General features: G+C 44.2%; 1 protein-coding gene across 5 annotated transcripts; it reads left to right on the plus strand.

Moving 5' to 3' along the window:
* Nucleotides 1-14: 14 nt before the first annotated feature.
* Nucleotides 15-24,421, plus strand: LOC115193493 (uncharacterized protein KIAA1841). Of its 5 annotated transcripts, none has more exons than XM_029752178.1 (21): nt 15-162; nt 975-1,126; nt 1,778-1,967; nt 6,494-6,584; nt 6,794-7,035; nt 7,283-7,341; nt 8,957-9,117; nt 9,946-10,032; nt 10,257-10,367; nt 12,738-12,861; nt 13,381-13,533; nt 14,344-14,498; nt 14,591-14,699; nt 15,764-15,796; nt 16,055-16,154; nt 18,870-18,958; nt 19,040-19,068; nt 19,149-19,222; nt 19,332-19,420; nt 23,347-23,438; nt 23,575-24,421. In XM_029752178.1, the coding sequence occupies exons 2-21, from the start codon at nt 977-979 to the stop codon at nt 23,609-23,611; spliced, it is 2,175 nt and encodes a 724-aa protein (XP_029608038.1). In that variant the 5' UTR covers nt 15-162; nt 975-976; the 3' UTR covers nt 23,612-24,421. The 5 variants fall into 5 exon arrangements, with proteins under 5 accessions (XP_029608038.1, XP_029608035.1, XP_029608036.1 ...); XM_029752175.1 differs by lacking the exon at nt 15-162 and adding an exon at nt 171-623; XM_029752176.1 differs by lacking the exon at nt 15-162 and adding an exon at nt 171-613.
* Nucleotides 24,422-25,378: the final 957 nt, after the last annotated feature.

The raw sequence follows: 25,378 nt of genomic DNA on the forward strand, positions 1-25,378 counted from the left end.
GTTTCACACCTGCTGGATACAGAATCATTTCCCTTCGTGGAAAAGGGCACTTCTGTCGCTAAGCAACCCCGGGACGCGGAACCGCTGCTGCACTGCGGCACCAGAAAAAACGGAATCAACGCAGCAGGAGAAGAAGATTTGGAGACGTTACAACGACTGGCGGTTCGTTATCTAAACGTCATTACCGAGCGTTTTAGGGTGTTTCCATCCCGTATGCAATGCTGATTGAATGTCTTGTCTGTCCATCAAATCGTTGCCGGGATGATACTGCAGAGAGAGAGTACTTCTAGCTAGCTAGGTAGTAGCATTAGCGTTAGAAGTGGATGACGGCTCCTGTACACCGAACGTCCTATCATCCGGACCGTAGAAGAATCAGGTGTCATCATTGAATCAGTAAGATGCAAGATAACCGTACAGCCAACTAGATACTATAATACAAACGTATCGTATTTAGCTTCTAGTGCAGTGATGTGCACTATAGGTAGCTAGCTTGCTAGAATAAGCGTCTGACAAAAATGCCATTAAATTAGCGTTGGACAGTTCGACTACAGCCAAAGACAAAGGAGCATTCCAAGGGAGGAGAATCCATCCTTGTTGCAAGAAGATCATCGACGTAGCCAAAAGTATGTGTGTGCGCTGTTCACCGCGTATGCTACTGACAGTCAGCTTTTCAATGACAGTGACAATGGTGGGACAAAGTAGGAGTAGCCTATTCCAGAACTTGGTTTAGAGATGCTGTTAGATGTCAAGGCTTTCTATACATGCTCTTGTTATTCTTATGTATCTATGTCAAGTAGACAGTCCCATTTACTATTGATTGAGTGACCTCCACCGTTGTATGATGGTGTCATATCACTGAGTCTACCTTTAACAGAATAATGCTCTGATCTCTCTCACCCTTCCGACGTAATAATGTATGATAATGTCATATCGCTGAGTCAACCTTGACATCTCTCACCCTTACCTGCTGACAGACATGAGTCGTTACTGCACCCTGAACAACAACTTTCCCAATGACAACAACGTGCTGGTCCTGGACATGGTGCTGAGCTCTCTCTGGAGCGTTCCACAGCCCATCAACTGGGACAACGTGGCCATGCTGGTCCCTGGCTTCACACCCAAGGAGGTAAGCTCTACATGCACTGCAAATTGGGACAATAAACATATTGATTGATTTGAAGCTATAGTAGCTAACGGCTACAGTTACAACACCTCTTGTGGATGGCGAACCCGGGTCTCCCAGTCTGTAGGCAAGCTTGCTAACCACTGCTCCCACTAAGGAGAGATCGTAAAAGGCTATTAGCCTGGTCTTAGATCTGTCTGTGTTGTCTTACCAACTCCTTATGGTCACTGTTTGGCGTGGCAGGTAGCCTCGAGGTAAGAGTGTTGAGCCAGTAATCTAAAGTTAGAATCCTAGAGCCGACAAGGTGAAAAATCTGTCGCTGTGCCCTTGAGCAAGGCACTTAACCGCAATTGCTCCAGGGGTGCTGGAAAATGGTGACCCTAGACTTGACCCCACTGTCCACGTCTGTTTCAGGGGGAGGTGGGATATGCCAGAAATATATTTCCATTGCACTTGTACAAGTGTGTCACATGATAAATAGAAGAGTCCACCAATGTCTTATTAGGTCAGCTGTCCTATAGCTTAGTTTAGTTCGGACTGCTGTTGAATGTTGTACAGGGGTTACTGGAACCAAGATGATCTGGTCTGAGGGTTGTTGTTGTCATGGTGTAGTAGTGACATGGTTGCCATGGTGGTTGTCGTGCCTACCTTCAGTGTGCGCAGAGGTTCGAGGAGCTGAAGAGCACGGGAGGGTCCCATCACGTGGACGACCAATGCAACGCGCTGACGGCAGGAGGCTCCTCCCCTGTGGACTCGCTGTCCACCTACATCAAATCCACACTATTGGACACCACGGGAGACGTGGGGGAGACGCGGACCAATCAGAGCTCCATCTCAGTTACGGGTAAGGTTGACTGGTGTTGATGTGCTAGTGCATATGTAGTGGTTTGGGGAACTATGTCTGTGATGACGAGCCTGCCTAACGTAGGAGCTGCTGGGGGTCAGCCTGCCTAACGTAGGAGCTGCTGGCGGTCAGCCTGCCTAACGTAGGAGCTGCTGGGGGCCAGCCTGCCTAACGTAGGAGCTGCTGGGGGTCAGCCTGCCTAACGTAGGAGCTGCTGGGGGTCAGCCTGCCTAACGTAGGAGCTGCTGGGGGTCAGCCTGCCTAACGTAGGAGCTGCTGGGGGTCAGCCTGCCTAACGTAGGAGCTGCTGGGGGTCAGCCTGCCTAACGTAGGAGCTGCTGGGGGTCAGCCTGCCTAACGTAGGAGCTGCTGGGGGTCAGCCTGCCTAACGTAGGAGCTGCTGGGGGTCAGCCTGCCTAACGTAGGAGCTGCTGGGGGTCAGCCTGCCTAACGTAGGAGCTGCTGGGGGTCAGCCTGCCTAACGTAGGAGCTGCTGGGGGTCAGCCTGCCTAACGTAGGAGCTGCTGGGGGTCAGCCTGCCTAACGTAGGAGCTGCTGGGGATCAGCCTGCCAAACTTAGGAGCTGCTGGGGGTCAGCCTGCCTAACGTAGGAGCTGCTGGGGGTCAGCCTGCCTAACGTAGGAGCTGCTGGGGGTCAGCCTGCCTAACGTAGGAGCTGCTGGGGGTCAGCCTGCCTAACGTAGGAGCTGCTGGGGGTCAGCCTGCCTAACGTAGGAGCTGCTGGGGGCCAGCCTGCCTAACGTAGGAGCTGCTGGGGAGTCCCAAATGCAGTAAAAAAATGTACCAGCGTGATCAGAGTGCGAGCCATTTTATCCTGGTGTTCTGGGTTTGAGCCGCGACTGGACATCTTGGAAATAGAAACAGAGTTCCATTTAAATCAATAGGAGCATCTCGCACTAAATGAATAGGAGCGTCTCGCACTAAATGAATAGGAGCATCTCACACTAAATGAATAGGAGCATCTCAACTAAATGAATAGGAGCATCTCGCACTAAATGAATAGGAGCATCTCGCACTAAATGAATAGGAGCATCTCGCACTAAATGAATAGGAGCATCTCGCACTAAATGAATAGGAGCGTCTCAACTAAATGAATAGGAGCGTCTCAACTAAATGAATAGGAGCGTCTCAACTAAATGAATAGGAGCATCTCAACTAAATGAATAGGAGCATCTCAACTAAAAATCTAATCAAATGTAATTTGTCACATGCGCAGAATACAACAGGTGTACACTTCACTGTGAAATGCTTACCTACGAACCCTTTCCCAACAATGCAGAGTTAAAAAGTAAGAATATTAGCAAATAGAAAATAGTAACACAATAAATAACAGAAAATAAGGCTATATACAAGGAGTACCAGTACTCCTGTAGTATTATAATAATGAGGCTATATACAAGGAGTACCAGTACCCCTGTAGTATTATAATAATGAGGTTATATACAAGGAGTACCAGTACCCCTGTAGTATTATAATAATGAGGCTATATACAAGGAGTACCAGTACCCCTGTAGTATTATAATAATGAGGCTATACACAAGGAGTACCAGTACCCCTGTAGTATTATAATAATGAGGCTATATACAAGGAGTACTAGTACCCCTGTAGTATTATAATAATGAGGCTATATACAAGGAGTACCAGTACCCCTGTAGTATTATAATAATGAGGCTATATACAAGGAGTACCAGTACCCCTGTAGTATTATAATAATGAGGCTATACACAAGGAGTACCAGTACCCCTGTAGTATTATAATAATGAGGCTATATACAAGGAGTACTAGTACCCCTGTAGTATTATAATAATGAGGCTATATACAAGGAGTACCAGTACCCCTGTAGTATTATAATAATGAGGCTATATACAAGGAGTACCAGTACCCCTGTAGTATTATAATAATGAGGCTATATACAGTGAGGGAAACAAGTATTTGATCCCCTGCTGATTTTGTACGTTTGCCCACTGACAAAGAAATGATCAGTCTATAATTTTAATGGTAGGTTTATTTGAACAGTGAGAGACAGAATAACAACAAAAAATCTAGAAAAACGCATGTCAAAAATGTTATAAATTGATTTGCATTTTAATGAGGGAAATAAGTATTTGAGCCCCCTCTCAATCAGAAAGATTTCTGGCTCCCAGGTGTCTTTTATACAGGTAACGAGCTGAGATTAGGAGCACACTCTTAAAGGGAGTGCTCCTAATCTCAGTTTGTTACCTGTATAAAAGACACCTGTCCACAGAAGCAATCAATCAATCAGATTCCAGACTCTCCACCATGGCCAAGACCAAAGAGCTCTCCAAGGATGTCAGGGACAAGATTGTAGACCTACACAAGGCTGGAATGGGCTACAAGACCATCGCCAAGCAGCTTGGTGAGAAGGTGACAACAGTTGGTGTGATTATTCGCAAATGGAATAAACACAAAAGAACTGTCAATCTCCCTCAGCCTGGGGCTCCATGCAAGATCTCACCTCGTGGAGTTGCAATGATCATGAGAACGGTGAGGAATCAACCCAGAACTACACGGGAGGATCTTGTCAATGATCTCAAGGCAGCTGGGACCATAGTCACCAAGAAAACAATTGGTAACACACTACGCCGTGAAGGACTGAAATCCGGCAGCGCCAGCAAGGTCCCCCTGCTCACGAAAGCACATATACATGCCCGTCTGAAGTTTGCCAAAGAACATCTGAATGATTCAGAGGACAACTGGGTGAAAGTGTTGTGGTCAGATGAGACCAAAATGGAGCTCTTTGGCATCAACTCAACTCGCCGTGTTTGGAGGAGGAGGAATGCTGCCTATGACCCCAAGAACACCATCCCCACCGTCAAACATGGAGGTTGAAACATTATGCTTTAGGGGTGTTTTTCTGCTAAGGGGACAGGACAACTTCACCGCATCAAAGGGACGATGGATGGGGCCATGTACCGTCAAATCTTGGGTGAGAACCTCCTTCCCTCAGCCAGGGCATTGAAAATGGGTCGTGGATGGGTATTCCAGCATGACAATGACCCAAAACACACGGCCAAGGCAACAAAGGAGTGGCTCAAGAAGAAGCCCATTAAGGTCCTGGAGTGGCATAGCCAGTCTCCAGACCTTTATCCCATAGAAAATCTGTGGAGGGAGCTGAAGGTTCGAGTTGCCAAACGTCAGCCTCAAAACCTTAATGACTTGGAGAAGATCTGCATAGAGGAGTGGGACAAAATCCCTCCTGAGATGTGTGCAAACCTGGTGGCCAACTACAAGAAACGTCTGACTTCTGTGATTGCCAACAAGGGTTTTGCCACCAAGTACTAAGTCATGTTTTGCAGAGGGGTCAAATACTTATTTCTGTCATTAAAATGCAAATCATTTTATAACATTTTTTACATGCATTTTTCTGGATTTTTTGTTGTTGTTATTCTGTCTCTCACTGTTCAAGTAAACCTACCATTAAAATTATAGACTGATCATTTCTTTGTCAGTGGGCAAGCGTACAAAATCAGCAGGGGATCAAATACTTTTTTCCCTCACTGTACAAGGAGTACTAGTACCCCTGTAGTATTATAATAATGAGGCTATATACAAGGAGAACCAGTACTCCTGTAGTATTATAATAATGAGGCTATATACAAGGAGTACCAGTACCCCTGTAGTATTATAATAATGAGACTATATACAAGGAGTACTAGTACCCCTGTAGTATTATAATAATGAGGCTATATACAAGGAGTACCAGTACCCCTGTAGTATTATAATAATGAGGCTATATACAAGGAGTACCAGTACCCCTGTAGTATTATAATAATGAGGTTATATACAAGGAGTACCAGTACCCCTGTAGTATCATAATAATGAGGTTATATACAAGGAGTACCAGTACCCCTGTAGTATTATAATAATGAGGCTATATGCAAGGAGTACCAATACCCCTGTAGTATTATAATAATGAGGCTATTTACAAGGAGTACTGGTACTGAGTCAATGTGCAGGGGTACGAGGTAGTTGAGGTAATATGTACATGTAGGTAGGGGTAAAAGTGACTAGACAATCAGGATAGATAAGTGTCTATATGTGTGTGTGTGGAGTCCAGTGAGTGTGCACAAAGCCAGTGTATAAGGCTCAATGCAAATAGTCCATTTAACCATTTGATTACCTGTTCAGCAGTCTTATGGTTTGGGGATAGAAGCTGTTCAGTTCCCTTTTAGTCCCAGACTTGGTGCTCCGGTACCGCTTGCCGTGCAGTAGCAGAGAGAACAGTCTATGGCTGGGGTATATAGGTCCTGGATGGCAGGGAGCTCAGCCCCAGGGATGTACTGGGCCGTCCGCACCACCCTATGTAGCGTCCTTGTGATCGAGGGCGGTGCAGTTGCCATACCAAGCGGTGATGCAGCCAGTCAAGATGCCACAGTTCTGCGTCCAGTGTATCAGGCAGTAAGACCTGAAGACTCTTCATGTCTGAATATCTAGGCTTTAGTTCAGTGAGCTACACAGTCTTGTTTGGTGTATCCACTCTCCAGGCCTGGCGGTGAACCCTTCAAGAGGTAGCTCGGTGGAGAAAGAGAGCAGGGAGTCTGCAGAGGAGGACGAGAAGCCCCAGGAGGGGAAAGGGTGAGTGCCTGGTCTAACTACCGTCAAACAGAAATACACTGTTAACCAGCCCAGCTCAAGTCAAGGTGATCAAAGAGTTTCATAGAGCAGGATCAAGAACTTAGTCTGCTAACAAATACTCAAATGTACTCTAATACAAAAATCAAGAGTTATTCCTCTCTGTGTGTCTGCCTGCCTGTCTGTATCTCTGTATGTCTCTCCCCACACAGGCCCAATATGGTGATCCACGTGTGTGACGAGGCTAAGAACCTGAAGCAGGACTTCATGTGTCCCCGTGACCTTCTGATCAACGAGATGCGTTACTTTGCTGAGTACCTCTCTGTTGACCCCCAGCGCTGGGAGGAGGTGGACATCTCTGTACACTGTGACGTGCAGATCTTCGACTGGCTCATGAACTACGTCAAGAGGCACAAAATGGCCGTCGATGGCAACAATGACAAACCAAAACTCGGTAAAGAATTGAATATATGCTCTCGCATCATACATACTGTAGCTACATACACTGATGCTTGTACAGTACTATACCATCACTTACCTGGGCCTGGCAAATGATAACCATGGAGACGGCAATGCTGTGGTCACCAATAGTGGTGTGCTTGTTGGTTGACCTGGCAGTGTGTTTGGTCGGTATGTGGTGTTTGTTGGTTGTGTGCTAACATTGGTTGGTTACGTGGTGTTTGTTGGTTGTGTGGTTACAGAGCCCAGCAATGTGATCTCAATCCTCATCTCCTCCGAGTTCTTGAAGATGGACACGTTAGTAAGTGTTGTAATGGAGGGAACTGGGCTTCTATGCCGGTTCCCATGTAGCGTACGTTTCGGGGGCCCTGGTTTTCTGTTGTAGCTGAAGAACCAACGCAAAGTGGCTGGACTGACATTGGGAAAAAGGCTATTTGGGAACCTTTTACAACCCCAAAAAATATTTTGGACCGATTTAAAAAAATAAATAAAATAAAATAAAAATAAAATAAAAAAAAACGTATTTATTTATTTTTTGGGGCGAGGAGTGAAACTTCTCGCTTCGCCTCTTCCTCTCTGCTACAGTAAATGAACCAGCAAGGTTTTGTTGGTCGTTGAATAAAATAGCACTCAAGAAAAAAACTGAAAACCAATAAGCTAATTAGGCAAATAGGCTTCACTCTTCACTTTAGTCTCAAACAGAAAACGAAGGGCCTTTGGAACACTTCACTTCCTGTTGCATGTTTACCATTACAATTGTTTTTAGAATTGTAACATGTTACTTTTATTGTAAGTAAGTGACACATGACTTCCAAGGCATTGAACAAACTCAATGACCTATTTAAGTTGACCTGTCTTTCAGCTGGAGGAGTGTATAGCATTGTACTGTCACATGTTGACCTCTCATAGGTGGAGGAGTGTATAGCACTGTACTGTCACATGTTGACCTCTCATAGGTGGAGGAGTGTATAGCACTGTACTGTCACATGTTGACCTCTCATAGGTGGAGGAGTGTATAGCACTGTACTGTCACATGTTGACCTCTCATAGGTGGAGGAGTGTATAGCACTGTACTGTCACATGTTGACCTCTCATAGGTGGAGGAGTGTATAGCACTGTACTGTCACATGTTGACCTCTCATAGGTGGAGGAGTGTATAGCACTGTACTGTCACATGTTGACCTCTCATAGGTGGAGGAGTGTATAGCACTGTACTGTCACATGTTGACCTCTCATAGGTGGAGGAGTGTATAGCACTGTACTGTCACATGTTGACCTCTCATAGGTGGAGGAGTGTATAGCACTGTACTGTCACATGTTGACCTCTCATAGGTGGAGGAGTGTATAGCACTGTACTGTCACATGTTGACCTCTCATAGGTGGAGGAGTGTATAGCACTGTACTGTCACATGTTGACCTCTCATAGGTGGAGGAGTGTATTCAGTACTGTCACATGTTGACCTCTCATAGGTGGAGGAGTGTATTCAGTACTGTCACATGTTGACCTCTCATAGGTGGAGGAGTGTATAGCACTGTACTGTCACATGTTGACCTCTCATAGGTGGAGGAGTGTATTCAGTACTGTCACATGTTGACCTCTCATAGGTGGAGGAGTGTATTCAGTACTGTCACATGTTGACCTCTCATAGGTGGAGGAGTGTATTCAGTACTGTCACATGTTGACCTCTCATAGGTGGAGGAGTGTATTCAGTACTGTCACATGTTGACCTCTCATAGGTGGAGGAGTGTATTCAGTACTGTCACATGTTGACCTCTCATAGGTGGAGGAGTGTATAGCACTGTACTGTCACATGTTGACCTCTCATAGGTGGAGGAGTGTATTCAGTACTGTCACATGTTGACCTCTCATAGGTGGAGGAGTGTATTCAGTACTGTCACATGTTGACCTCTCATAGGTGGAGGAGTGTATTCAGTACTGTCACAAGCACATGAGTGCCATCGTGGCCACACCCTGCAACATGAACTGCATCAACAGTAACCTGGCAGCGGACATCTCTGACCTCTTCAGCCACAACGAGGCAGACGACATCATGGACAGAAAAGACAAGTTCAAAAGGTAGACGTGATGATGTTGGTAGGCCTGGTAGATGGGGACATCATGGACAGAAAAGACCAGTTCAAAAGGTAGACCTGATGATGTTGGTAGGCCTGGTAGATGGGGACATCATGGACACAAAAGACAAGTTCAAAAGGTAGACCTGATGATGTTGGTAGGCCTGGTAGATGGGGACATCATGGACACAAAAGACAAGTTCAAAAGGTAGACCTGATGATGTTGGTAGGCCTGGTAGATGGGGACATCATGGACACAAAAGACCAGTTCAAAAGGTAGACGTGATGATGTTGGTAGGCCTGGTAGATGGGGACATCATGGACAGAAAAGACCAGTTCAAAAGGTAGACCTGATGATGTTGGTAGGCCTGGTAGATGGGGACATCATGGACAGAAAAGACCAGTTCAAAAGGTAGACCTGATGATGTTGGTAGGCCTGGTAGATGGGGACATCATGGACACAAAAGACCAGTTCAAAAGGTAGACCTGATGATGTTGGTAGGCCTGGTAGATGGGGACATCATGGACAGAAAAGACCAGTTCAAAAGGTAGACGTGATGATGTTGGTAGGCCTGGTAGATGGGGACATCATGGACAGAAAAGACCAGTTCAAAAGGTAGACCTGATGATGTTGGTAGGCCTGGTAGATGGGGACATCATGGACAGAAAAGACCAGTTCAAAAGGTAGACCTGATGATGTTGGTAGGCCTGGTAGATGGGGACATCATGGACAGAAAAGACCAGTTCAAAAGGTAGACCTGATGATGTTGGTAGGCCTGGTAGACAGATCATTCCGCTTCAGCCAACACCTTTCATTTATCCCTTTCCTCAGTAAGTTATTCCAGAAGAAAATTGAGTGTCTCTTCGATCCTGACTATAAGAACCAGGACTCCCCAGGCAATGCATCAACTCTGTACAGGTGTGTGGCAGCTCTGGGATTCATTGCTTTGTCTGTCATTGGTCTTATTCATTTGGGCACACAACAGAAAACATTTTGCATCACAAAACGAAAATGAGCGTTTCTTACTGGACAAGTGTAGGTAGATCCCTACCTGTTTGGTCTGTTTTCTTCTGTTTGGTTCCCAATGAATACGACTCATGTTAACCTCGTCTAACCACTGAACTGCAACTTGTCTTTCCCAGGTGTGGTCTGTGCCTGAAACTGCTGACCAAGGACACCGAGAGGAAGATCTCCTGCATCCCAGGGAAGATCAACATCAACCCTCGAGGAGACCTCACCTACACCCACAGCAGGTCCTGTACCACCCAGTTACACCTTAGTTGTGGGTTCCATGCCCTCTGTGGCCACCCATATGTAAAATGTAAGCGTGCATGACTGTAAAGGGTCTATCAGAGTACCATATTTGGACGCCATACGCACAGCCGTGTTCTAGAATATTGCAACGTTGGCTTTCATACTTTTTGATTTCTCAGCGCAGCTCAAGCAATTTCTCCAACTGTCAACACATTCAAATGAGTAGAGGACGTGTACCGGAGAGTTGTTGGTTGGGATTTGTGGGGAGGTGCACGTTCGGGAGGTGCGTGCCCCGCGGATGATGGTCTCAGAGCTGCGTAGCTATGTCACAATGGGACCAACGCCTCTCAGCGTCTGTGGACTGTGATTTACGGTTAAGTCGCTTTGGATAAAAACTGATGCTATATGGCTTGTAATACTTGTGCTCTATCAAGAGACATCTTCACTGTTCTATGGATGTTTATAGTGATAAATGCTAAAGAAACCATGTCATTATTTGGTAAATATATTAGAGCTACAATTTACCATGTCATTTCAAAGTATATCCCAGGTAGTGTACTTAGCAATAAAGCACAGTAAAACAGGATATCCGGCTCCAAGAACCAGTGAGACCAGTAATCTGTTTCTGTAGCGAGGCAGCGTGGTGTAAAATCAAATGTTATTGGTCACATACACATGGTTAGCAGATGTTAATGCGAGTGTAGTGAAATGCTTGTGCTTCTAGTTCCGACAGTGCAGTAATATCTAACAAGTAATCTAACAAATTCCACAACAACTACCTAATACACACAAATTTATGACAGAGCATCATAGATGAAATGCAATAGATGGTATAAAATACAGTATATACATATGAGATAAGATATGTAAACATCATCATTAAAGTGGCATTAATAAAGTGACTAGTGATCCATTTGTTAAAGTGGCCAATGATTTCAAGTCTGTATGTAGGCAGCAGCCTCTCTGTGTTAGTGATGGCTGTTGAACAGTCTGATGGTCTTGAAATAGAATCTGTTTTTCAGTCTCTCGGTCCCTGCTTTGATGCACCTGTACTGACCTCACCTTCTGGATGATAGCGGGGTGAACAGGCAGTGGCTCGGGTGGTTGTTGTCCTTGATGATCTTTTTGGCCTTCCTGTGACATCGGGTGGTGTAGGTGTCCTGGAGGGCAGGTAGTTTGCCCCCGGTGATGCGTTGTGCAGACCTCACTACCCTCTGGAGAGCCCTGCGGTTGTGGGCGGTGCAGTTGCCGTACCAGGCGGTGATACAGCCCAACAGGATGCTCTCGATTGTGCAGCTAGAAGTTTGTAAGGGTTTTAGGTGACAAGCCTAATTCCTTCAGCCTCACTAATCTGTCTGTGTGGGTGGACCATTTTAAGTTTGTCCGTGATGTGTACGCAGAGGAACCTGAAACGTTCCACCTCCTCCACTGCTGTCCCGTCAATGTGGATAGGGGGCTGCTCCCTCTGCTGTTACACCCCCTGGACAGGACACTAGTCTATCTCCTCAGTACACCCCCTGGACAGGACACTAGTCTATCACCTCAGTACACCCCCTGGACAGGACAGGACACTAGTCTATCTCCTCAGTACACCCCCTGGACAGGACACTAGTCTATCACCTCAGTACACCCCCCGGACAGGACACTAGTCTATCTCCTCAGTACACCCCCTGGACAGGACACTAGTCTATCACCTCAGTACACCCCCTGGATAGGACACTAGTCTATCTCCTCAGTACACCCCCTGGACAGGACACTAGTCTATCTCCTCAGTACACCCCCTGGACAGGACACTAGTCTATCTCCTCAGTACACCCCCTGGACAGGACACTAGTCTATCTCCTCAGTACACCCCCTGGACAGGACACTAGTCTATCTCCTCAGTACACCCCCTGGACAGGACACTAGTCTATCTCCTCAGTACACCCCCTGGACAGGACACTAGTCTATCTCCTCAGTACACCCCCTGGACAGGACACTAGTCTATCACCTCAGTACACCCCCTGGACAGGACACTAGTCTATCACCTCAGTACACCCCCTGGACAGGACACTAGTCTATCTCCTCAGTATACCCCCTGGACAGGACAGGACACTAGTCTATCTCCTCAGTATACCCCCTGGACAGGACACTAGTCCATCTCCTCAGTACACCCCCTGGACAGGACACTAGTCTATCACAGGGCCTTAACCCCAATCTATCTCCTTAATGCTGAGTTCCAAGCAGAACTCCTGACCTTCCAATCTCAGGGTGGACACTGAGTTGGTTCCAAGGACCAGGCTGGACAACATTGTTTTGTGGTGGAGCTGCTTTGAGAAACATGGACAGAATAAAGGAGAGTCATTTCTATCACTACCTGTGGTCTGTAGGCAGAAGAGATGGGAGGTCCATGATTACATGACAGGACTGTATGAGGAGCTGAAGTCCTGGGTGCTGGTCTACTGGAGGATCTGGGGAACCATCAACCATCTCACCTGCTCCCACTGCCAACAGGTAGGGAGGGGGGGGGCTGTCTACCACCTCACCTGCTCCCACTGCCAACAGGTAGGAGGGGGGGGGGGGGGGGGGGCTGTCAACCACCTCACCTGCTCCCACTGCCAACAGGTAGGGAGGGGGGTGGGGGGCTGTCAAACACCCCACCTGCTCCCACTGCCAACAGGTAGGGAGGGGGGGGGGCTGTCAAACACCTCACCTGCTCCCACTGCCAACAGGTAGGGAGAGGGGGGGGGGCTGTCAAACACCTCACCTGCTCCCACTGCCAACAGGTAGGGAGGGGGGGGGGGCTGTCAAACACCTCACCTGCTCCCACTGCCAACAGATAGGGGGGGGGGTCTGTCAACCACCTCACCTGCTCCCACTGCCAACAGGGGGGGGTGGGGGGGGGGGGGGGTCTGTCAACCACCTCACCAGCTCCCACTGCCAACAGGTAGGAGAGCAGGTTTGCGTGTGTTCATGCGTACTCCAGGCATTGTGTAATGCATCCAGACAAAACGTGTGTATTTGTGTCTCCAGACGTTTGTGTGTGCAGAGCTGTCCCACTGTCGGTATCACCCAGAGGTTGTGTTGTACCCGGGCATGGGGACAGAGCAGGGCTGGCACGGGACGGGCATCTACCCCTGCTGCAACCAGAGGACGCTACGCTTTGACCCCACCGGCATTCCCAAGGTAGGAACACACTCTCACACTGACCCCACCGGCATTCCAAGGTAGGAACACACTCTCACACTGACCCCACCGGCATTCCCAAGGTAGGAACACACTCACACACTGACCCCACCGGCATTCCCAAGGTAGGAACACACTCTCACACTGACCCCACCGGCATTCCCAAGGTAGGAACACACTCACACTGACCCCACCGGCATTCCCAAGGTAGGAACACACTCTCACACACTGACCCCACCGGCATCCCAAGGTAGGAACACACTCTCACACTGACCCCACCGGCATTCCCAAGGTAGGAACACACTCACACACTGACCCCAACGGCATTCCCAAGGTAGAAACACACTCACACTGACCCCACCGGCATTCCCAAGGTAGAAACACACTCACACACTGACCCCACCGGCATTCCCAAGGTAGGAACACACTCACACACTGACCCCACCGGCATTCCAAGGTAGGAACACACTCACACACTGACCCCACCGGCATTCCCAAGGTAGGAACACACTCACACACTGACCCCACCGGCATCCCAAGGTAGGAATACACTCACACACTGACCCCACCGGCATTCCCAAGGTAGGAACACACTCACACACTGACCCCACCGGCATCCCCAAGGTAGGAACACACTCACACTGACCCCACCGGCATTCCCAAGGTAGGAACACACTCACACACACTTGGAGTTGTGAGGTGACCATGCTTTGAATAGTTTGCATCTCACACAATACATATTTTACACATTTCACACTTGAATCTTGTCAAAACGGTGTGTGTGTGTGTGTGTGTGTGTGTGTGTCTCAGGGCTGTAAGATGCAGGACCACATAGTGAATGCGTCAGACAGTGGAGACTGTACTGGGGACCACCATGTAAACTCAGCCCAGACCAGACTACTCAACGACCTGCTACTACACAGAGAGACAGTGTGTGTACCCAACACACCCCTACCAGAGACAGGGTAAGAAACAGTTTGTGTGTGTATTTTTGTATCTTATAATAGTTTTTGCGTTTAGTGATCCCCTGTTCTCTCTCTGTGTATCTATGTGCCAGGCCTGTAGACTCCCCCTCCAGTGGTTCAGAGAGGGGGGAGAGAGGGGAGCGGGTACTGGACTGTGACATCCTGGTAGACCCGGGGCTTCAGAGAGTAGAGGGCACCACTGTGAGTTTACAACTATTTATTTATTTATCCAGGCAAGTCAATTGAGATCAAATTCATACTCACAACTAGAATGATACGTTTTAAGAAAGTTTAGTGTGCTTGCTCAAACTTATTTACAACGACAAGCAGACCTCATTGATATACCTATCTGGCTACACATCTGTCTACTAGCTACATTACTGCAGAACATCTGGTTTTAAACCCAACCGTAACCACACTGCTAACCCTAATGCATATAATCAAACAAAACCTTAAATGAAGACCAAAAAGCCCATTTTTGTTTTAAAGAATTTTTACGATATAGACCATTTTGACTTTGCAGCTGGCCCATCTTCAGAAATCACTCAGTTCTGCCTCCAGGGCAATATTGATGACAATAAACGTCGACCTGCGCTTGATTTGTGGAGTCATAGATATGCCTGTAGTCTAACTCAACCTATTTCAAATAGATAGACTATAGTCTAACTAACTCAACCTATTTCAAATAGATAGGTTGAGTTAGACTGTAGTCTATTTCAAATAGATGGACTATAGTCTAACTAACTCAACCTATTTCAAATAGATAGACTAGTCTAACTAACTCAACCTATTTCAAATAGATGGACTATAGTCTAACTAACTCAACCTATTTCAAATAGATGGACTATAGTCTAACTAACTCAACCTATTTCAAATAGATAGACTACAGTCTAACTAACTCAACCTATTTCAAATAGATGGACTATAGTCTAACTAACTCAACCTATTTCAAATAGATAGACTACAGTCTAACTAACTCAACCTATTTCAAATAGATGGACTACAGTCTAACTAACTCAACCTATTTCAAATAGATGGACTATAGTCTAACTAACTCAACCTATTTCAAATAGATGGACTATAGTCTAACTAACTCAACCTATTTCAAATAGATGGACTATAGTCTAACTAACTCAACCTATTTCAAATAGATGGACTATAGTCTAACTAACTCAACCTATTGCAAATAGATAGACTACAGTCTAACTCAACCTATTTCAAATAGATAGACTACAGTCTAACTAACTCAACCTATTGCTTTGCAGTTTTCCCTGTTGAAAAACTGGAGCCGGCAACTGGTATGATCAACGTTTATTGTTTCCAAATGTAATTGTGCTGCAGTGTGTGTGTCCGTGGCTGTATGTTTGTGTGTATATGATGTGGCATAGTATACCTTTGAACCAGCTGAACCAGCAGAAGCCTGAGGGCCAGTCTGTTTGTGCTGTCACGCCAACTCCTCATGCTTAGTTAATGAGCTGTGGTGTTAGGCTAGACACCAAACAGATCTGGGACCAGGCTATCTAAACCCTGATATGCCCTCCTCTGCCCTGTGTCAGAGGCAGCAGACGCTGCTGTCTGAGGATGAGGAGTATACCACGGGGTCAGAGGTCACTGAGGATGAGGTGGGGGATGAAGAGGAGGCCAGCAAGAAACAAGGTAGAGTAATTAGGCTCTCTGATTGGTTTATACTCTAATATGAAAAACTGTATGGCTGAGAGGGGTGAGGCAAAGGGAAAAGCAAATCTGTCTGACAACACAGTATACTGGTAAACATACAGTAAATAGAGAAATCACTAAATTAAAAGAAGAAACTATACTATGAAAAAAAAGAAGCTCTGGAGTACATTTAATGAAATTCTAGACAAAAAAAGCAAAGTCATCTGTCATTGAGGCAGATGGCTTGTTCATAACCAAACCCTTTAATATTACCAACCACTTGAATATTTGTTTGTTGACAAGATTAGAAAATGTAGGCATGACATACATACATAATGGGCCAAATAATGAAAGACAAGCACTGTAGTTTTTAGTTCCACAAAGTGGGTGTGGAAGAGGTGAACAAAATGGCTGCTAATCTATAAATAAGGACAAACCACCTGGTACCGACAACCTGGATGGTAAATTGCTAAGATTGGTGGTGGAATACATTGTGACTCCTGTTGGCCACATCTTCAGTTTAAGCCTAGAAGATGGTATGCCCTCAGACATGGAGGGGGGCAAAGGTCATTCAGCTACCCAAGATTAGCAGAGCACCCTTTTAAGGATTCAAACAGCCAATCAATCAGTCTGTTACAAGTGCTTAGCAAACCTTTGGAAAAAAATTGTGTTTGATCAAATACAAAGTTATTTTACAGAAAACTAATTAACAACAGACTTTCAGCATGCTTTTAAGGAAGGGCACTCAACATGCTTGGCACTGACACAAATTACTGATGCTTGGCTAAAATAAATTGATAGAAGATTGTGCGAGCTGCTCTGTTAGACTTCAGTGCAGCTTTTGATGTCATTGATCGTAACCTATTGCTGAAAAAAACATGGGTGTTATGGATTTGCTTCCTCTGCCTTATTATGGATTGAGAGTTACCTATCTAATAGAACACAGAGGGTTTTCGTAAATGGAAGCCTCTCTCATGCAAATTCAGTTGAGTGTGGTGTTCCGCAGGGCAGCCGACTAGGGCCATTATTGTTTTCTATTTTTACTAATGACCTTCCACTGACTTTGAATAAAGCCTGTGTGTCTATGTACGCTGACGACTCAACCGTGTAGATGTCGGCTGCAACAGTAAAATAAATAACAGACACCCTTAACATAGAGCTCCAGTCAGTTTTAGAATGGATAACTGGCAATAGGCTGGTGCTAAATATAAAAAAATATGTAAAGCATCATTTTTGGGACACATCACTCTCTCAACGCTAAACCTCATTTAGATCTGTTATTGAATAATGTGGCGATTTAGCAAGTTAAGGACACTAAACTGCTGGGTGTCACTCTAGATAGCAAGCTGTCATCAAAACATATAGACTCAATGGTTGCTAAAATGGGAAGAGGTCTGTCCGTGATAGGGCGTTGCTCTGCCTTGACATCTCAGTCGACCAGACAGGTTCTACAGGACCTAGTTTTGTGGCACCTGGACTACTGCCCAGCTGTGTGGTCATGTGCGGCAAAGAAGGACGTAGGTAAATTGCAGTTGGTCCAGAACAAAACTGCAAGTATTGCACTTCGATGTACACGGAGGGCAAGTGTCAGTAACATGCATGTCAATCTCTCCTGGCTCAAAGTTGAGGAGAGATTGACTGCATCACTATTGGTCTTTGTGTTGATGTGTTGAAGGTACAGAACTGTCTGTTCAAGCAGTTGGCACACAGTTCAGACACTCATCAGTACAACACAAGACATTCAGCCAGAGATCTCTTCAACAGTCTGCAGGTCCAGAACAGATACACACAGTTCAGACACTCATCAGTACAACACAAGACATGCAGCCAGAGATCTCTTCAACAGTCTGCAGGTCCAGAACAGATACACACAGTTCAGACACTCATCAGTACAACACAAGACATGCAGCCAGAGGTCTCTTCACAGTACCCAGGTCCAGAACAGATACACACAGTTCAGACACTCATCTGTACAACACAAGACATGCAGCCAGAGATCTCTTCAACAGTCTCCAGGTCCAGATCAGAGGCTGGGAAACACACAGTATTAAATAGAACCATGACTACATGGAACTCTCTGGTAACCCAGGTAACTCAACCTAGCAATAAAACCAGATGAAGAACACCTTACATCACAAAGGGGCCTGTGAAGAGACACAGCCATTTCATATATCTTGTATTGTAAATTGCACTGTACTATGTATTAGACCTAGATATTGTGTGTATGTATTGATATGTGGGCTGTGTGTGGCCTTTAAAATGTAGTTCAGTCCTTGACTGATAATGTTCTGTATTATTTCATGTGGACCCCAGGAAGAGTAGCAGATGCTTTGGCAGTGGCTAATGGGGATCCTAATAAATGCCAATTACCAAAGAGGCTTTGAAATGTGTGTGGGGGGGATGATTGGATGAGAAGGTCAGAGGGGAGGGACCTCTGACCTCATCTAATGGGTTTTGAGGAGGAGGCGAGGAAACAAATCGAGATTCTCCCTATGTCATAAGACCAGTGTATGTTATGATGAATCCCCACTATAGCCAGCAGATGGCAGTACCTTATTGGTGCATGGGCTGCTCATTTTGAAATTGCATTGGGTTTGTATACATTTTGATATCTGTCTGCAGCTATGAGCTATCGGTTGTAATTGAATCATGAATGTATGTGTACACTGCTTATGGTTGTAACAACATATGGGTTTTCTATGTGTTCATTGTTAGCTGCTAAGAAGGCCAGGAAGTTGAGCAAACCTCTGAAGAGGCAGATGTCTTCACCTAATTTCCATCGCAAAGACAAAGCAGTGGACAAAGTGAGTGTACTTCACTCGTTTACCTGAGACTTAAATAATTGCAATTTTCTTACTTTTCCAAATTCTGCTGGTTGTTTACAGACCCCTTCGAGGGACAACACTCCATTCAGGTGAGCTCAACTTCATCAACTACATGCTTCTTCATCTATTTCACCACTGTATCTATGTTTGAAATTGTCTGTGTTTCCAGAGTGAGTGCCCAGAAGAGTAAATGGGACAGCTCTCGCTCCATTCGCTACAACCAAGATGCCCAAAGAGAGGAAGGTAACGCAGGCCTCAGTTAACTTTGTGTGTGCGTGTGTTACGATAGATGTGTGCATTCTAATTGTCCTCTCTCTCCCCTCCCTCCCTCTTTCTCTCTCCCTGTCCCCAGACCAGCGCCGTATGGTGGAGATCATTGGCCATCTGACGAAGATTAGGTTTGGAGATCAGGAACAGAGAAAGTCCAAGGACACTAAAGAGGTGTGTTTTACTGAGTCGATTACACCTTTGTCGATTACACCTTTGTCGATTACACCTTTGTCGATTACACCTTTATTTATTACACCTTTGTTTATTACACCTTTGTTTATTACACCTTTTTTTTGTAGGGGATAAAACACTAGAAAGTTGAAACATGAAACTGTCTTCATTTACATTGTGTGTGTATAGTGTAGTTGTCACTGGTGTACCCCCCCCACCCCCTGTCGTGGTTGTATAATGTGTGGTTGTATAATGTGTGGTTGTATAATGTGTGGTTGTGGTTGTATAATGTGTGGTTGTATAATGTGTGGTTGTATAATGTGTGGTTGTATAATGTGTGGTTGTATAATGTGTAGTTGTGGTTGTATAATGTGTGGTTGTATAATGTGTGGTTGTATAATGTGTGGTCATGGTTGTATAATGTGTGGTTGTGGATGTATAATGTGTGGTTGTATAATGTGTGGTTGTATAATGTGTAGTTGTATAATGTGTGGTTGTATAATGTGTGGTTGTGGTTGTATAATGTGTGGTTGTATAATGTGTGGTTGTGGTTGTATAATGTGTGGTTGTATAATGTGTAGTTGTATAATGTGTGGTTGTATAATGTGTAGTTGTGGTTGTATAATGTGTGGATGTATAATGTGTGGTTGTGGTTGTATAATGTGTGGTTGTATAATGTGTGGTTGTATAATGTGTGGTTGTGGTTGTATAATGTGTGGTTGTATAATGTGTAGTTGTATAATGTGTGGTTGTATAATGTGTAGTTGTGGTTGTATAATGTGTGGATGTATAATGTGTGGTTGTGGTTGTATAATGTGTGGTTGTATAATGTGTGGTTGTATAATGTGTGGTTGTGGTTGTATAATGTGTGGTTGTATAATGTGTAGTTGTATAATGTGTGGTTGTATAATGTGTAGTTGTGGTTGTATAATGTGTGGATGTATAATGTGTGGTTGTGGTTGTATAATGTGTGGTTGTATAATGTGTGGTTGTATAATGTGTAGTTGTGGTTGTATAATGTGTGGATGTATAATGTGTGGTTGTGGTTGTATAATGTGTGGTTGTATAATGTGTGGTTGTATAATGTGTGGTTGTATAATGTGTGGTTGTATAATGTGTGGTGTGGTTGTATAATGTGTGGTTGTATAATGTGTGGTTGTATGTGGTTGTATAATGTGTGGTTGTATAATGTGTGGTTGTATAATGTTTGGTCGTGGTTGTATAATGTGTGGTTGTGGATGTATAATGTGTGGTTGTGGTTGTATAATGTGTGGTTGTGGTTGTATAATGTGTGGTCGTGGTTGTATAATGTGTGGTTGTATAATGTGTAGTTGTGGTTGTATAATGTGTGGTTGTATAATGTGTGGTTGTGGTTGTATAATGTGTGGTTGTATAATGTGTGGTTGTATAATGTGTGGTTGTGGTTGTATAATGTGTGGTTGTATAATGTGTGGTTGTATAATGTGTAGTTGTATAATGTGTGGTTGTATAATGTGTGGTTGTGGTTGTATAATGTGTGGTCGTGGTTGTATTATGTGTGGTTGTATAATTTGTGGTTGTGTAATGTGTGGTTGTATAATGTGTGGTTGTGGTTGTTTAATGTGTGGTTGTATAATGTGTGGTTGTGGTTGTATAATGTGTGGTTGTATAATGTGTAGTTGTGGTTGTATAATGTGTGGTTGTATAATGTGTGGTTGTGGTTGTATAATGTGTGGTTGTATAATGTTTGGTCGTGGTTGTATAATGTGTGGTTGTGGATGTATAATGTGTGGTTGTGGTTGTATAATGTGTGGTTGTGGTTGTATAATGTGTGGTTGTGGTTGTATAATGTGTGGTTGTATAATGTGTGGTTGTATAATGTGTGGTTGTATAATGTGTGGTTGCATAATGTGTGGTCATGGTTGTATAATGTGTGCTTGTGGATGTATAATGTGTGGTTGTATAATGTGTAGTTGTATAATGTGTGGTTGTATAATGTGTGGATGTATAATGTGTGGTTGTGGTTGTATAATGTGTGGTTGTATAATGTGTGGTTGTGGATGTATAATGTGTGGTTGTATAATGTGTAGTTGTATAATGTGTGGTTGTATAATGTGTGGTCGTGGTTGTATTATGTGTAGTTGTATAATGTGTGGTTGTGGATGTATAATGTGTGGTTGTATAATGTGTGGATGTATAATGTGTGGTTGTATAATGTGTGGTTGTGGTTGTATAATGTGTGGTTGTATAATGTGTGGTTGTGGTTGTATAATGTGTGGTTGTATAATGTGTGGTTGTATAATGTGTGGTTGTGGTTGTATAATGTGTGGTTGTATAATGTGTGGTTGTATAATGTGTGGTTGTATAATGTGTGGTTGTATAATGTGTAGTTGTATAATGTGTGGTTGTATAATGTGTGGTCGTGGTTGTATTATGTGTAGTTGTATAATGTGTGGTTGTGGATGTATAATGTGTGGTTGTATAATGTGTGGATGTATAATGTGTGGTTGTATAATGTGTGGTTGTGGTTGTATAATGTGTGGTTGTTTAATGTGTGGTTGTGGTTGTATAATGTGTGGTTGTATAATGTGTGGTTGTGGTTGTATAATGTGTGGTTGTATAATGTGTGGTTGTATAATGTGTAGTTGTGGTTGTATAATGTGTGGTTGTATAATGTGTGGTTGTATTATGTGTAGTTGTATAATGTGTAGTTGTGGTTGTATAATGTGTGGTTGTATAATTTGTGGTTGTATAATGTGTGGTTGTGGTTGTATAATGTGTGGTTGTATAATGTGTGGTTGTGGTTGTATAATGTGTGGTTGTGGTTGTATAATGTGTAGTTGTGGTTGTATAATGTGTAGTTGTGGTTGTATAATGTGTGGTTGTATAATGTGTGGTTGTGGTTGTATAATGTGTGGTTGTATAATGTGTGGTTGTATAATTTGTGGTTGTATAATGTGTGGTTGTATAATGTGTGGTTGCATAATGTGTGGTTGTATAATGTGTGGTTGTATAATGTGTGGTCATGGTTGTATAATGTGTGGTTGTGGATGTATAATGTGTGGTTGTATAATGTGTGGTTGTATAATGTGTGGTTGTGGATGTATAATGTGTGGATGTATAATGTGTGGTTGTATAATGTGTAGTTGTGGTTGTATAATGTGTGGTTGTGGATGTATAATGTGTGATTGTGGATGTATAATGTGTGGATGTATAATGTGTGGTTGTATAATGTGTAGTTGTGGTTGTATAATGTGTGGTTGTGGTTGTATAATGTGTGGTTGTATAATGTGTAGTTGTATAATGTGTGGTTGTATAATGTGTGGTTGTGGTTGTATAATGTGTGGTTGTATAATGTGTGGTTGTATAATTTGTGGTTGTATAATGTGTGGTTGTATAATTTGTGGTTGTATAATGTGTGGTTGTATAATGTGTGGTTGCATAATGTGTGGTTGTATAATGTGTGGTCATGGTTGTATAATGTGTGGTTGTGGATGTATAATGTGTGGTTGTATAATGTGTGGTTGTATAATGTGTGGTTGTGGATGTATAATGTGTGGATGTATAATGTGTGGTTGTATAATGTGTAGTTGTGGTTGTATAATGTGTGGTTGTATAATGTGTGGTTGTGGATGTATAATGTGTGATTGTGGATGTATAATGTGTGGTTGTATAATGTGTAGTTGTGGTTGTATAATGTGTGGTTGTGGTTGTATAATGTGTGGTTGTATAATGTGTAGTTGTATAATGTGTGGTTGTATAATTTGTGGTTGTGTGATCGTGGTTGTATAATGTGTAGTTGTATAATGTGTGGTTGTATAATTTGTGGTTGTGTGATCGTGGTTGTATAATGTGTGTTTGTATAATGTGTGGTTGTATAATTTGTGGTTGTGTGATCGTGGTTGTATAATGTGTGGTTGTATAATGTGTGGTTGTGTTTGTTCCAGCGTGCAGCAGGGATCTACTCCAGGCTGGAGGCCCAGTTCAAGTCCTCCTCCCAGACCAGCGGACGACAGAGTGGCCCTGAGAAAACCCTCAGGTACACACACACACACACACACACACACACACACACACACACACACACACACACACAGGCACATTGTCTACCCCTACCCTCCTCTCTGTCTCCCCCTTTTCTGAATTAGTTGTCCCCCCTTTCTGTCTTCTTTTAGAGTGAAGCCACGCGTCAGTCAAGCTCGGACCACATAGATATTGGAAAGAGGAGATGGGAGAAGAGAAGGAAGACAGACAGGGAGAAGAGGAGGAGGAGGGAGAAAGAAGAGGAAGGAGGGAGAGGAAGAGAGCAGAGGAGGAGAGAGAAGAGGAGGAAGACAGACAGGGAGAAGAGGAGGAGGAGGGAGAAAGTAGAGGAAGGAGGGAGAGGAAGAGAGCTCCTCATGTGAGAACTCAGTGGAGCAAACTGACCCAAATGTGTACTGGCAACAGCTAACCCTCGCAACCCCACCTTGCTCCTGTTAATATTTGTGCCTGTATTCATAAAGAGCCTAAGAGTAGTGCTGAGTGCTGATCTAGGATCAGTTTGTCTTTTTAGAATATACTGAATGGACAGGGGAGACCTGATCCTAGATCAGCCCTCCTACTCTGAGACACTTGATAAATACAGGCCCTGGTCCTGCATTGGTCGTCTTTAGTTCAGAGGCCTGGTTTTGCCGTAGGGCTTTCTAGCCCACTTAGAACCCAGTCCAGCCGGTCAGCCTGACTCAGGTAACTTTGTAACGATCACATCTCCTCCTACCTCCCATTAACTGTATATTACAATGCAATAGGTCACCTAGCTCTAAACCTGTATGCCATAGAATATAATCGACTTTAACATAGAAGCTACCTTGTGGTGAGTAATAGGAATGGTTAGCAGCAGGTAGATGATGGTGAATGAAATACCTGTTGCTGCTGTTTCTATTTCTATATCTGTCTGTGTTGGCCGTATCTCACACTACTGGGACTAAGAGGACATGGGTGGACTAGCCAGTCAGAAATTAAAGTTACATTCCCACCATTTATCTGTGCCTGAGCTTCTTTTCTGTGTCTTGCATGAGGGTGCAGGTACATGTGGGGCATTTTGTTCTGTTCAACTACTCTCCATTACATGTCATAATATCACAGAAGAAAATCAATCAGTTATTCTTTGTTTGTGGTAAGTTCTGTACACAGGTAATTATAGTGGGTTCCCGAGTGACGCAGCGGTCTGAGGCACTGCATCTCAGTGCTAGAGGCGTCACTACAGACCCTGGTTCGATTCCAGGCTGTATCACAACCGACCGTGATTGGGAGTCCCATAGGGCGGCGCACAATTGACCCAGCGTCGTCTGGGTTAGGGTTTGGCCGGGGTAGGCCGTCAGTTATTTGTTCGTGGTAAGTTCTGTGCGCTGGTTATTATATTGTAATACAAGCTTTACTCATTCAACTCTAATAGAATCTAAAAATGCCATCATTGTCCATTAGATGGCAGCATTGTCTTTCACATTGACTACAGAACAGTTTCTGCCTGTCAAATCCACTTTACCCCACAGACCCCACCAAGGACACCACCTCACCTAGATTGCATGACATTGTTTTACTATTGGATGTGCGGTTCATTCTGGCTGTCTTCCCCTCGGAGAAAGAAAATGATACCTTCGAGACAAAGGGAGAATATGTGCTTTTGATAAGAAGGGTAACGCATATTATTAAAACCCTTAGGTCTTTTATTTAACTAGGCAAGTCAAGGTCTAAGCCCTTAAATCGCAATATCTACTAAGCGAACATATGGAATTGTTTTAAGATGGTCATAAAATGGATCATTTAGCCATTTGATTTGGAATTTTAGGATATATATATAAAAATGTTTTATTAAACATTGAATTTAGCCTTTACTGCTATAGCCAATAGAAACGCAATGAATAACACATTTGTACATGGCAAAAGAGACAGTCAGAAAATGCATAATAAGGTTTAAGTGTCTGTCCTATATCTCCG

The sequence above is a fragment of the Salmo trutta genome, chromosome 5 (assembly GCF_901001165.1).
Source record: "Salmo trutta chromosome 5, fSalTru1.1, whole genome shotgun sequence".
In the NCBI taxonomy this organism is placed as follows: Eukaryota; Metazoa; Chordata; class Actinopteri; order Salmoniformes; family Salmonidae; genus Salmo; species Salmo trutta.